We start from the raw sequence: 13,964 nt of genomic DNA on the forward strand, positions 1-13,964 counted from the left end.
TGTATTCCAGTACCTTTCAAATCAGGTTTCAAAGTTCATTTCTATTCTCAGTGTGACAGAAAAAGTGAACGTACCTTTCAGTATTAGACACAGGGCTACCTGTGTACACAGGAGTCAATGGTTCAGTCATGTTGGATGGAGAGGTACAGATCACCATGGCTTCGCGGTGGTGTCTTCTCAGGATTTCTGGATTCCGAAGCTCTCCAGGAAGGTGGGATACAGAAGTTTCTTTCCCTCGGGATACCGGATCAGCGCTGAGTTGGACTTCTAACAGAGGAGTGAGGGCAACATGTACTTAGTGCTTTACCTTTGTAATTCTATACTTTGTTATGCCTCTATTTCAGGTAACTCTTCAACAGTTTCTTATTAACATAATTACAACCTGTAAAGCCACTAATGAAAAAAAGAAAAGAAGGAAAGACTTGCAATTCTGTAGCACCTTTCACTACCACCAGATGTCTCAAAGCACCTTACAGCCAATGAAGTAATGTTGGAGTGTAGTCACTGTTGTAATATGGAAAACGCAGCAGCCAATGTGCACAGCAAGCTCCCACAAACAGCAATGTGATAATGACCAGAAAATCTGTTTCAGTGATGTTGATTGAGGGATAAATATTGGCAGATGGGGCCTTGGTTTAACGTCTCATCCAAAAGACGACACCTCCGACAGTGCAGCACTCCCTCAGCACTGCACTGGAGTGTCAACCTAGATTTATGTGCTCAAGTCTCTGGAGTGGGCTTTGAACCCACAACTTTCTGACTCAGAGGCACATGTGCTACCCACTGAGCCACAGCTGTGACGTGCAAGAACATAAGCAATATTTTTGTCTGTCTGCTGAATTATTTGATATGGCCCAGCAAATTTTTTTTCTTCTCCATTTCTATCCGGCCCTGAAGATGGAGGCCTAGAAATTCATCTTGGGTGGTGCCGCAAATCGGGCGGTACCGGATAGGCCGCCTATTATATTGACTGTATTAAGCTGATATCACCAAAGTCATTTTTTAAAATTCATTAGATGTGGGCGTCACTGGCAAGGCCAGCATTTATTGCCCATCCTAATTGCCCTCGAGAAGGTGGTGGCGAGCAGAGAGCAGTTAAGTCACATATAGGCCAGACTGGCTAAGGACAGCAGATTTCCTTCCCTAAAGGACATTAGAGAACCAGACAATCAATAGTTTCATGGTCACCATTACTGATACCAGCTTTATTTAATTAACTGAATTTAAATTTCCTAGCTGCTGTGGTGGGAGTTGAACTCATGTCCCAGGCCTTATGTTACTAGTCCAGTAACATAATCACTATGCTACAGTTCCCTCTGTCATTTCTCAGTGCGTTTATTCTGGTTATATCACTCAGGTATTTCTGTTTTATGTTTCCATTGTTGCCTCCACTGTGCACCTTACTTTAAGCTTTGCCATTGCAACAGGTTTGCAGCCACAGTTGTACCCAGTGGAATCACGGCCCTCAGCAGCAATCTTTGTGCTGCAATGAATGGATTATAACTGCTGGTAAATTGCCTCTGGTGTGGTCCATGATCAGTTGATAAGCATATGTTTAATATGCACATAGATTGGGCTAACCAAACTGGAAGCAATACGGTGGAGGAGGATTTCCTGGCGTGCATAAGGGATGGTTTTCTAGACCAATATGTCGAGGAACCAACTAGGGGAGAGGCCATCTTCGACTGGGTGTTATGTAATGAGAGAGGATTCATTAGCAATCTCGTTGTGCGAGGCCCCTTGGGGAAGAGTGACCATAATATGGTGGAATTCTGCAATAGGATGGAGAATGAAACAGTTAATTCAGAGACCATGGTCCAGAACTTAAAGAAGGGTAACTTTGAAGGTATGAGGCGTGAATTGGCTAGGATTGATTGGCGAATGATACTTGAGGGGTTGACTGTGGATGGGCATTGGCAGACATTTAGAGACCGCATGGATGAACTACAACAATTGTACATTCCTGTCTGGCATAAAAATAAAGAAGGGAAGGTGGCTCAACCGTGGCTATCAAGGGAAATCAGGAATAGTATTAAAGCCAAGGAAGTGGCATACAAATTGGCCAGAAATAGCAGCGAACCTGGAGACTGGGAGAAATTTAGAGGAGGACAAAGGGTTTGATTAGGGCAGGGAAAATGGAGTACGAGAAGAAGCTTGCAGGGAACATTAAGACGGATTGCAAACGTTTCTATAGATGTGTAAAGAGAAAAAGGTTAGTAAAGACAAACGTAGGTCCCCTGCAGTCAGAATCAGGGGAAGTCATAATGGGGAACAAAGAAATGGCGGACCAATTGAACAAGTACTTTGGTTCGGTATTCACTAAGGAGGACACCAACAACATTCCGGATATAAGGGTCAGAGGGTCTAGTAAGGAGGAGGAACTGAGGGAAATCCTTATTAGTCGGGAAATTGTGTTGGGGAAATTGATGGGATTGAAGGCCGATAAATCTCCAGGGCCTGATGGACTGCATCCCAGAGTACTTAAGGAGGTGGCCTTGGAAAAAGCGGATGCATTGACAGTCATTTTCCAACATTCCATTGACTCTGGATCAGTTCCTATCGAGTGGAGGGTAGCCAATGTAACCCCACTTTTTAAAAAAAGGAGGGAGGGAGAAAACAGGGAATTATAGACCGTTCAGCCTGACATCGGTAGTGGGTAAGATGATGGAATCAATTATTAAGAATGTCATAGCAGCGCATTTGGAAAGAGGTGACATGATAGGTCCAAGTCAGCATGGATTTGTGAAAGGGAAATCATGCTTGACAAATCTTCTGGAATTTTTTGAGGATGTTTCCAGTAGAATGGACAAGGGAGAACCATTTGATGTGGTATATTTGGACTTTCAGAAGGCTTTCGACAAGGTTCCACACAAGAGATTAATGTGCAAAGTTAAAGCACATGGGATTGGGGGTAGTGTGCTGACATGGATTGAGAAATGGTTGTCAGACAGGAAGCAAAGAGTAGGAGTAAATGGGTATTTTTCAGAGTGGCAGGCGGTGAGTAGTGGTACCGCAGGGTTCTGTGCTGGGGCCCCAGCTGTTTACACTGTATATTAATGATTTAGACGAGGGGATTAAATGTAGTATCTTCAAAAAGGAGTTAGATGTAGTCCTTACTACTAGGGGGGGTCAAGGGGTATGGCAAGAAAGCAGGAATGGGGTACTGAAGTTGCATGTTCAGCCATGAACTCATTGAATGGCGGTGCAGGCTAGAAGAGCCGAATGGCCTACTCCTGCACCTATTTTCTATGTTTCTATGTTTCTATGTTTACATATGCAAGATGATAATAGTGTTGGAAGAGATACTTCAGAAACTTAGCAAACCAAGCACTAGGGTTTATTTCTTGAGGGATAGAATTGAAAAGTAATGAAGCTATGCTAATCCTGTATCGAACCTTGGTTAGACCACACTTGGAGTGCTGCATACAGTTCTGGTCGCCATATTCGAAAAACGATATAGAGGCACTGGAGAGGGTGCAGAGAAAATTTAGAAGGATGATACCAGAAATGTGAGGGTACACCTATCAGGAAAGGATGAACAGGCTGGGACGGGCCGTACTTGTAACTTCTTTTTTGTGTACATGGAGCACCATGATCTGTAAACACTTATGTAGTGCCATGTACAATGCAAGGTCTGTTTCGTAATACGTTGAAAAGAAAAAATGTAAATGTACCGTCATCCATTCCATGTACTGTATAGTGACACATGTAACGTAATTTGTTGAATGTACGACAATGTATCCCGTATTGTACCGAATTGTACTTGAAATGAAAAGCAAGGAAATGTATCGAACGGAACTGCCGTCAGCACCCAAATGTAGTGTATGGGATTGCTGACCGCAGCTAAATGTACTGAACTGCTTTTGAATGTACTGTACAAATTTTTATATGAATAAAGTATATTTTGAAATTTAAAAAAATGAACAGGCTGGGTCTCTTTTCTCTTGAAAAAAGGCTGAGGGGTGACCTAATAGAGGTCTTTAAAATTATGAAAGGTTTTGATAGAATGGATACAGAGAGAATGTTTCCACTTGTGGGGAAGAGCATAACTAGAGGCCATCAATATAAGATAGTCACCAAGAAATCCAATCGGGAATTCAGAAGAAACTTTTTTACCCAGAGAGTGGTGAGAATGTAGAACTCACTACTACAGGGAGTGGTTAAAGCAAATAGTATAGATGCATTTAAGAAGCGGTTAGACAAGCATATGAGGAAGAAGGGAATAATGGTTTATGCTGATAGATTTAGATGAGGAAAGATGGGAGAAGGCTCAAGTGGAGCATAAACGCCGGTATGGACTGGTTGGGTCGAATGGCCTGTTTCTGTGCTGTATATCCGATGTAATCCTATGCTATATAAATACAAGTTGTTGTTGTAGTAATTCTATGTAAAACTCGTCCCACAGAGCCACCTAGTGGCCAGAGCCCTGAACTACACCGTGACAATTAGCTTAGCAAAATTGAATAGGGGCAGTTGACATAGCAAATACTAACAGAAAATGTTGATGAAAATTTATGACCAAAAATAATGACAGCAGGAAGCAAGGTTTGGGAACCATGCGCAAGATTTTTAATGCGATATAGATGCAGTTTGTTAAAGCTTTAGTCTATATATCTTGACTGTGCTTGGGTAAAATACAAGTAGAATGTCTTTTGACATTTTTCTATTTATTCAGCATAACGGGTGAGGCCAAAAGAATAAAATAATTGTTCTTTGGTTAGTAACACCAGCGAAACCTTGTGCTTTGTGTTAAACTGCTTGCGCTACTTACACCAGCACACCAGGGAGTCAGAACGTTCTCAGAGAGTTCAAGGTGAAAGGCTGGCATGAACACAGAAGGGTATTTCTGATGTTCTGGATATCATTAACATTTTGGCCATCAGAGGGCTAACTAACAGAAAACAGAGAGTCGGGATAAACGGGTCATATTCCAGTTGGCAAACAGTAACTAGTGGGGTGCTGCAGGGATCAGTGCTGGGGCCTCAACTATTTACAATCTATATTAAAATGTGAGGTTATCCACTTTGGCAGAAATAATAGAAAAGCAAATTTTAATTTAAATGGAGAAAAATTGCAAAGTGCTGCAGTACAGAGGGACCTGAAGGTCCTTGTGCATGGAAACTCTTTTGAGTCCACAAAAAGTTAGTATGCAGGTGCAGCAAGTAATCAGGAAGGCAAATGGAATGTTGGCCTTTGTTGCAAGGGGGATAGAGTATAAAAGCAGAGAAGTCCTGCTACAACTGTACAGGGTATTGGTTCGGCCACACCTGGAGTACTGCGTCCAGTTTTGGTCTCTGTATTTAAGGAAGAATATACTTACATTGGAGGCTGTTCAGAGAAGGTTCACTAGGTTGATTCCGGAGATGAGGGGTTTGACTTATGAGGATAGGTTGAGTAGGTTGGGCCTATACACATTGGAGCTCAGAAGAATGAGAGGTGATCTTATTGAAACATATAAGATAATGAGGGGGCTCGACAAGGTGGATGCAGAGAGGATATTTCCACTCATAGGGGAAACTAAAACTAGGGGACATAGTCTCAGAATAAGGGGCCTCCCATTTAAAACTGAGATGAGGAGAAATTTCTTCTCTCAGAGCGTTGTAAATCTGTGGAATTCTCTGCCCCTGAGAGCTGTGGAAGCTGGGTTATTGAATATATTTAAGGGGGAGAGAGACAGATTTTTGAGCAATAAGGGAATAAAGGGTTATGGGGAACGGGCAGGGAAGTGGAGTGGAGTGTCCATGATCAGATCAGCCATGACCTTATTGAATGGCGGAGCAGGCTTGAAGGGCCAGGTGGCGTACTCCTGCTCCTATTTCTTATGTTCTTATGTTCTAACTTGCTGCTGTGCACACAGAGCAAATTGTACCCTGACACGTTCGCTGGACTGAAAGAAACTTCCGAGTACGGGCAAGGGACTGCAGCCAAAGGGGGAGATTAAATGAGCATCAACAATGGGGATAGAATCCAGTAGCCAAAGTACGAGGATTCGAATTCATGAGGAAAGGAAGGGCTTCCTCTCTTTGGAATAGGAAGACGATGAGATGACCTGACTGATGTTTGCAAGATTCTGAAGGAGATTGATAAAAGTTAATTGGACAAATTGTTGGCTTTGGCGAAGCAGTTAAATACCAGGGGACGCCAATTAAAAATAAGAACGTTTCAAATTGATTTTCCACCCATTTATGTTCAACATTTGGAAAATCTAGCTCAAGAGGAGAAGCCAACAGCAATTTTTTTCCTATACAAAGAGTAATAGATTTGGAGAATACGTTCCCAGGGAAGGCAGTGCAGTATAAACGGATTCATGAGCCGATGTGTTTCTGGAGAGAGAAGGGGTTGAGGAATATGCTGAGGAGGACAGTAGCTGAGATGAGATTAGCAAAAAAACGAGATACTTGTTGAGCCCAAATGGCCGTTTCCTGCTCCAAAAATGTCTTGCATTCTAACTTCATATGCCAAATGATTGCTTTCATTTTACTTAAGTATCATAACCCATGGGACATAGTTAGTAACCCCTCACAATAATATTTTCACCCCGTGGGTCAATCACAATGCAAGTAGTTCCACACTATCCCAACAGTTCACCAACCCAGTAGAATGTACTATTACAAATCAATCAGGTGTTCGTAAATGATCTGGGATTTTAGATGTGAGAAATTCCTGGTTGCTGTAGAATCTAGTTTGTTAGCCAGAGATCCTCAAGAAGCCTCAACACTACATTTATAATGAATTTGAATAATGGCAAACAAATAAAGGGACACAATTTACCTCGATCTCTACTTACCAGCCGATTGGTGTGGAAGAGTGGCTTCTTGGCTTTGCTGACCTTCATCTGCTATTCTTGCTGCTCGGTCAGAAATGATTGGTTTTCTCGATGGAACCTGCGATAAACTCAGACCCACTGGTGACGTGGAACCAGGCCTTTGTGGGCCTTGAGCGCAAGGCCCCAGCACTGAGGATGACATGAGTGAACCACCTGGGTAGCCTTCACAGTTTCTGCTGGCACAGTGTTGCTCTTGATAATGGTCATATGGACAACTACAGTGTGAATGTTGTTGATAGTCTGGGCAGTATTTTAATTCTGGATATCTTACGTAATGAGCGAGCGATTCAGGAGATCCTTCCATACTTCTCTGAAGCTGTCCACGAGATGAGGGTGAAATCTGAGAGGGATATGCGTGCGTCATCTGTGTTGGTATTGGCATATTTGTATGGACATGGTTATAGCTAAATGAGCTGAATCCATGTCCTCTTGGGTACTGGTTGTATGAATGTGCAGGCATCAGCAAAGGAACTGGCTGAGGTGACTGCCCATTTCTTATAGGGTGGTTTACCAAATGTGACTTCAAATGGTCATGCTGCCACATATCTGTGTCAGGCGGACAAGGATGCTGGTACAAGGAGTCATGATCCAGTTTAAGTGTGTTAAAAGCTGCTGCAGATCTCTCAATCTCTTCTTCTGATATTTTTAAGGAACAGTTACGACAGGCACAACCGTGAGACATAATCTCTGAAGGATCTTGCTCAAGAAACTGTATGTGCTGGCCATCTAGAAGGCCTTCTATCTGATGGTAATCAATTAGCCGATTCCTATTTGTTTTGATGTTGTGATCTCTCTGGACATCATCCCGATGCCTTATTCTATGGATAGGGCCTTGAGGCATTCTCTCCGTGCAGGGATACTGATGAAACACAGGCGAGTATACCTGAAGTACTTCATTGCGTGGTCTTTGGTAGTTCATTCTTTCCAATACAGCTGCCTGATGGTGAATGGTGTCTATGTTTTGCACATGGTCATAAGGATCATGTGGCCTGCCCTCCAGCCCCATGTCATTCATTTGTGGTAGGTTTCTTTCATACATGGGTCTTCTCTCCAGCGTTACATCAGGCCTGTAGTAGACATCATTTCGAATTCCATCAGGACTATGGCTATATCCAGGTATTCTGCGTTCTGGCGAGTGATGGCTCGCTTTGAAAGTATAAGGGTGGGTGGTATGATGAACGTTTCTTGGTAAAGTCGCAAATCTATTCATCTCACATATAGCATCATCATCCAGAATGTCCGTCTCCCTTTCATTAGATACAGATCGGCCATTGGAGCGGACCTGCGAGGACATCCCAGGCTGTGCGGTCACATTGTGCATATTCTTCACTGTGGCCATCCCAAACCCACTGAGCAGCCGATCTAACTGCTCCTTTTCAACCTGCGAAGGAGCTTGCTTCGTGCTAACACTGTGATCTTCTGTCTTCACTGAAGCGGTAGAATGGCCAGAATCAGTGCTGACAGACAAGGTGTGCCCACAGTGGACAGACATCACACTTGATGGACTTCCGTTGGCTGTGGCAGTGCTGGGACTCCTCTTCTTCACTTTGGCATATAGACTTCCATCGAGTGGGCCTCGTGTGTGTGGTACTTCTTACAAAAAGAAAGCTTTATAGTTAGTTCTGTGGCAGCATTATAATCTTGACACACAAGTTGTATGTTTAGATAAAATATAGAATGGTTACAGCACAGAAAGAGGTCATTCGGCTCGTCGAGCCCATGCGGTTCTCTGCAAGAGCACCTCAGCTAGTCCCACTCACCCACCCTTTCCCTGTAGCCCTGCAAAATGTTTTCCTTCAGATACTTATCCAATTCCCTTTTGAAAGCAGTGATTGAGTCTGCCTCCACCACCCTCTCAGGCCGTGCATTCCAGATCCTAACCACTCGCTGTGCAAAAAAGTTTTTCCTCATGTCGCCTTTGGTTCTTCTGCCAATCACCTTAAATGTGTGTCCTCTGGTTCTTGACCCTTCCACCAATGGGAAAAGTTTTTCTATCTACTCTGTCCAGACCCCTCATGATTAAACACCTAAATCAAATCTCCTCTCAACCTTCTCTGCTCCAAGGAGAACAACCCCAGCTTCTCCAGTCTATCCACGTAACTAGTCCAATAAAGTACGACCACTCCAAAATGCATGAACTTGTCCAGTGACGGAATTAGGTTTAAAAAAAAAAAATTTATGTCTGGCATTTCGTTACACAATATGGGCAGTTCTCCCAGTTAAACGCATCACCTCTCAGGCACTCAATAAGATAAAGGTTCCCTTAACTTCCTCCAGCCCCTGTGGCTCCAGACACAGATTCCAGTTTGATAGAAACATTGAAATTTTGGGCCTTGCTTTGAAAGCGTATGGTTGCTACACAAATAAATCCAATTTGGGCGACTGGTTTGGATTTAATGTTCCCCAGATGTGTTGACATAAGCAGATTAATGGACAGGAGACTAAAAATGACTAATTCTGCATGCATTTTGTCACCAGATTCCTGACTGCAATCAGTAAGTGTGCACACGTTCACTGTAACTCATGGATGTGATTCTTGGCTGCTGTTCTAGTCAACCCCCGTCAGTACAGATATGTAGGGACTAGGAAAATTGATACATATTTTTTTTAATCAGCGGTTTGACTTACAATGAAGCTTCTGCTGGGAGGAAGGAAAATGTTTGCTTTAAGTGGTTAATAATGCGGTCGAGGGACTGGGCGATGCAGTGGGTTGGACACTGTCCTTTTAGCTGAGTTTGAATCCAACCCAGACGGATGGGATCAAAAGCCTCCTTTGTCTGCTGCCTGTAAGGGCCCTTCCTGAAATGAATGTGGCCACTCTCAACCTGCGTTTAAGCGGGCACAGGCCTACTGACACAAATCTCTCCCTAATTGACAATCTCCCTCAGACAGGTGGCTGGTGTGCCGAACGAGAAAAAATACATCCTGGCAGAAGGGGGTGCTGTTCTGGGAGTGGGATTCAGGCAGTGGGAGCTTTACTCTGCTCTACCTGACCTGGGAGTACTTGATGCTGACACCGAGTGCTCAAAATGCAAAGGGTTACGTTCCCCAGCACTGACATCCCTCACCTTGATGACTGCAACAGTAAGCGGTGATGATTCATTAAAACTACTAAACAGATCTTTTGACAGCGACAAATCGTTTGTGGTAAGTGAATGTTAATACTCTTTTAAAAGGAGCGTGGTCATCTGGTTAAGCCGCTCTGCCAAGGTTTAAGATGTGGGGCTGATTCTTATCTACTGGTGTATGTCAGTTCTAAATGGTTCGGAACTGGTGCAAATCTCACTATCCACAGATCCAACTGTAGAGAGCACACTAGTTGTGGGAGCAGAAAATCACATGCATGCGAAATACTGAAGGGATGGGGAATGTCACAGTAGGGCGACAAAAAGTCTGAAAGCCTTTGGAAAGGCATGAAAGGCATGTCAATCCATTGCCAAGGCTGAAGGAGCAGAAACAATAAAGGGCAAGGAACCCCCAAAGTTTGCACAACCTTGATTATAATCGCTCAACCATCGGTGGCTGTGCCTTCTGTTGCCTGGGCCCCAAGCTCTGGAACTCCCTCCCTAAACCTCTCCGCCTCTCTACCTCTCTTTCCTCCTTAAAACCTGCCTCTTTGACCATATATCTGCCCATATATCTCCTTATGTGGCTTGGTGTCAAATGTTGTTTGATAATGCTCCTGTGAAGCACCTTGGGATGTTTTACTACGTTAAAAGGCGCTATATAAATGCAAGTTGATGTTGTTGAAAGATAGTGTCTGCAGATGAGGGACGAAGCAGTCAAGCACCTGATCAACATTTGATGGCTTCTGAAGTGGAGGGGGTGCAGCATGCGTTGAACCGTTGGGCCACTTCATGGCACCATCCCCATAGGTTAGCACTGCAGCATGCCCAACTCTACAGTCACTGGCTGTGCCAGCCCAGTGCTGCATGGTAGCTGCAGATGTCCTTGCAGCAGATGACCCAGATCCTATGAAGACAGATCCCCACAGCAATTGCCTGGTAATGTGCCATGACCTTCAGGCATGGTTGGCGTCTCCTTAGCAGGTATGGCCAATAAGCCAATGGTGGCTACTGACCACCCTATCATGCCGTCTTTCACGCAGTACCTCTGAACGAATGGCTTACTAACCAGCATTACACTTCGTCAGGCATTCACATATCTTGGTGGGCCTATTGAGTCTTCCTTTGAGAATGGAAGCATCCACCTGCACTAATCATCCTTCAAAGTGAAGTATGTTCGCCTTTGTCTGCAGATACCAATGAGCGGTTCTGGCAGGTGGGTGCAGAGCATCACTTCACTGGTTCTTTCACACATCTCATGAGAATGAAGAACAATGGGCCAATAATGGCCTCCAAAAAAAGTTTGTCTGAACATTATCATTACTCTCTAAATTACCTTTTCCTGGTCTGCTATATCCCATGAATCAGTGCACACGAGCTGCAGCAGACTCTAAAATCCATGGAGTGTGCAATGGGGCTAACAGTGGCAGAACCACCTCCTTACTTCACCAAGCATGGCTGTTCTAAACAAGTTTTCGTGAAAACTACCAACAAAAGGAGGAAGGAAAGCCAAGGGGAAGGACTGTGTCTTCAAAGTACCGCCTTAACTGCTCATATTAAAATATACATTTGTCGAAAAACACTCCGAACATTTTTAAAAATGATTGAATTTCTACTTCACTGCTGGGGAGGCAATACTTCCAACCTATAGCGACTCCCTTCATTTTAATGCAAGCAGTGACTTCGGACCAGTCTGGGGGCTGATCCAGAACTGACTGACCCTTGGCAAAACTCCCTACATATAAAGTATGCCCAATGCAGTGACAGTGGCTCTTTAATTAGCCTGCCGTGCAATGTACCAGGTCCCCATAGTTGAGATTTAGTGCCTTTCCTAGACTGGCAGCCTAGAATAAGAAGTTGTTCTTTGCACTGTTTGGAATGTGAACCAGCCTTTACAGAGGTGCCTTGGCTCTGTGACACGAGCCAGTTCTCGGGCACTTAGATATATTCAACCTTACCGAGCTCAGCTGCTCCCGGAAACGCAGGGATTACAAGATTAGACTATTGCTACAATGCCATTCTTTTCAGGAGCAGGACTTGTTTGCGTGCAGCTTTTCCCACTTCGTCCTTGTGCCAATCAGATTATGACAAAAAGTCACAATCAAGTTCAGAAAAGAAAAGAAAGACTTGCATTTCTACAGCCCCTTTCGCAACCTCAGGACGTACCAAAGCGCTTTATAGCCAATGAAGTACTTTCGGACTGCAGTCAGTGATGTAATGTGGGAAACATGGCAGACAATTCGCGCACAGCAAGCTCCCACAAACAGCAATGTGATAATGAGCAGATAATCTGTTTTAATGATGTTGATTGAGGGATAAATATTGGTCAGGACACCGGGGATAATTCCCCCGCTCTTCCTGAATATAGTGCCGTGGGATCCTTTACATCCACCCGGGGCCTCGGTTTAACATCTCATCCGAAAGACAGCACCTCCGACAGTGCGGTGCTGCCTCAGCACTGCACTGGGAGTGTCAGCCTGGATTATGTGCTCAAGTCTCTGGCGTGGGACTTGAACCCACAACCTTCTGACTCAGAGGAGAGAGTGCTGCCCACTGAGCCACTGGCTGAAGCAGGAGAAGAAAAGGTTGGGGCAAGACAGTGTATCCACTCAATATACAATGCCATTTATACAAACTCAGGTACATGGAGGATGGAGCCACTGAAATAACCCTGCAGGTTTGTGGCGTTGCCAAGACTTGTGATTCCATTAAGTATTTATGAATTTTGCACTGTGCAAGGTGGAGATGGCTTCGGTCTACAGTTGCTAATGTTCAGGCCATGTCCCTTTCCATCAGTAGATAATGTATCTAATGCTTGCCTATGACCTGTTGTCCTCCCCTCACACCCCCTCTTGTTTTGCTCAGTCCTACAAAAGGACTTTTTGCTTTCCTTCCCCAGTTCTCATGAAGGACCCCACCAGAAACGTTAATCTGTCTTTTAATTTCAGATGCTGACCAACTTGCTGCACATGTCCTATTTTTATTCCACGGGAATCTGAATTGGTTTGTGAACAAACATGAATGTCTCAAATTGGGTCACTTCAGGTTGTGACCTGGGCTTGTCCCATAGCCCCCATATAAACCTATCAGCTTATTCCATGGTAAATCAGCCATTGTGGATAGGACTTCTCAATCAGCTCACTAGGATTACAAGGATTTTGCCCAAAATTCTATGTCAGCAGAATCAAGCTTAAAAAAAACTTGACTAACACAACGTGAAGACAGCAACAACAAAAAGAATTCTGAACTCCATTCCAATACCTTCCAAGCCATCCTCATGGTGAAGGTTGAAGTTCTCGTAGGAATCCCATCGAACAGTTGGATCAGACGTGTTGTAATCCACAGTCACTGTAGAGTCATTCCTTAAATGTTCTCCGTCTGCAGTTGGGAACAGAAGGATTCAGCACAGCAATAATATGTCTTCATCAGCTCTGCTAACTGAGAGATCTACTGCCCACAGTAAGATCGATCTGCTTGCAGAGAGATCTACTGCTCACATAAATCCACTTGTTAACCGAGAAATCTACTGCTCACTGAAGAGATCCACCTGCAACCAAACATCTAACTCATAGGAACATAGGAACAGGAGGCCATTCAGCCCCTCAAGCCTGTTCCGCCATTCAATTAGATCAAGGCTGATCTGCGACCTAACCCCATATACCTGCCTTTGGCTCATATCCCTCAATACATTTAGTGAACAGAAATCTATCAATCTCAGATTTAAAATGAACAATTTTACAAAAGCATGGGCCTTACGTGAAACATCCGTAAGACAAAGGTCCTCCACCAGCCTGTCCTCGCCACACAGTACTGCCCCCCAGTCATCAAGATCCACGGCGCAGCCCTGGACACCATGGACCATTTCCCATACCTCAGGAGCCTCTTATCAACAAGAGCAGACATTGATGAGGAGATTCAACACCGCATCCAGTGCGCCAGTGCAGCCTTCGACCGCCTGAGGAAAAGAGTGTTCGAAGACCAGGCCCTCAAATCTACCATGGTCTACAGGGCTGTAGTAATACCTGCCCTCCTGTATGGCTCAGAGACATGGACCATGTACAGTAGACACCTCA

The 13,964-nt window shown here is 44.2% G+C and overlaps 1 protein-coding gene across 5 annotated transcripts in view; it reads right to left on the reverse strand.

Moving 5' to 3' along the window:
• The window catches only part of LOC139240955 (tensin-2-like), a 344,077-nt gene that overhangs the window by 44,226 nt on the left and 285,887 nt on the right, over positions 1–13,964 (reverse strand). For 4 of the 5 annotated variants that reach the window (XM_070869535.1, XM_070869540.1, XM_070869538.1 and 1 more), the window contains exons 17-19: positions 13,153–13,269; positions 6,788–8,419; positions 75–267 (exon numbers count right to left, since the gene is read on the reverse strand). In XM_070869535.1, the coding sequence (XP_070725636.1) occupies positions 75–267; positions 6,788–8,419; positions 13,153–13,269 (1,942 nt within the window). The remainder of the gene's footprint in view (positions 1–74; positions 268–6,787; positions 8,420–13,152; positions 13,270–13,964) is intronic. The other variant, XM_070869537.1, reaches the window with a different exon arrangement.

This window comes from Pristiophorus japonicus, chromosome X, assembly GCF_044704955.1.
Source record: "Pristiophorus japonicus isolate sPriJap1 chromosome X, sPriJap1.hap1, whole genome shotgun sequence".
Classification (NCBI taxonomy): Eukaryota; Metazoa; Chordata; class Chondrichthyes; family Pristiophoridae; genus Pristiophorus; species Pristiophorus japonicus.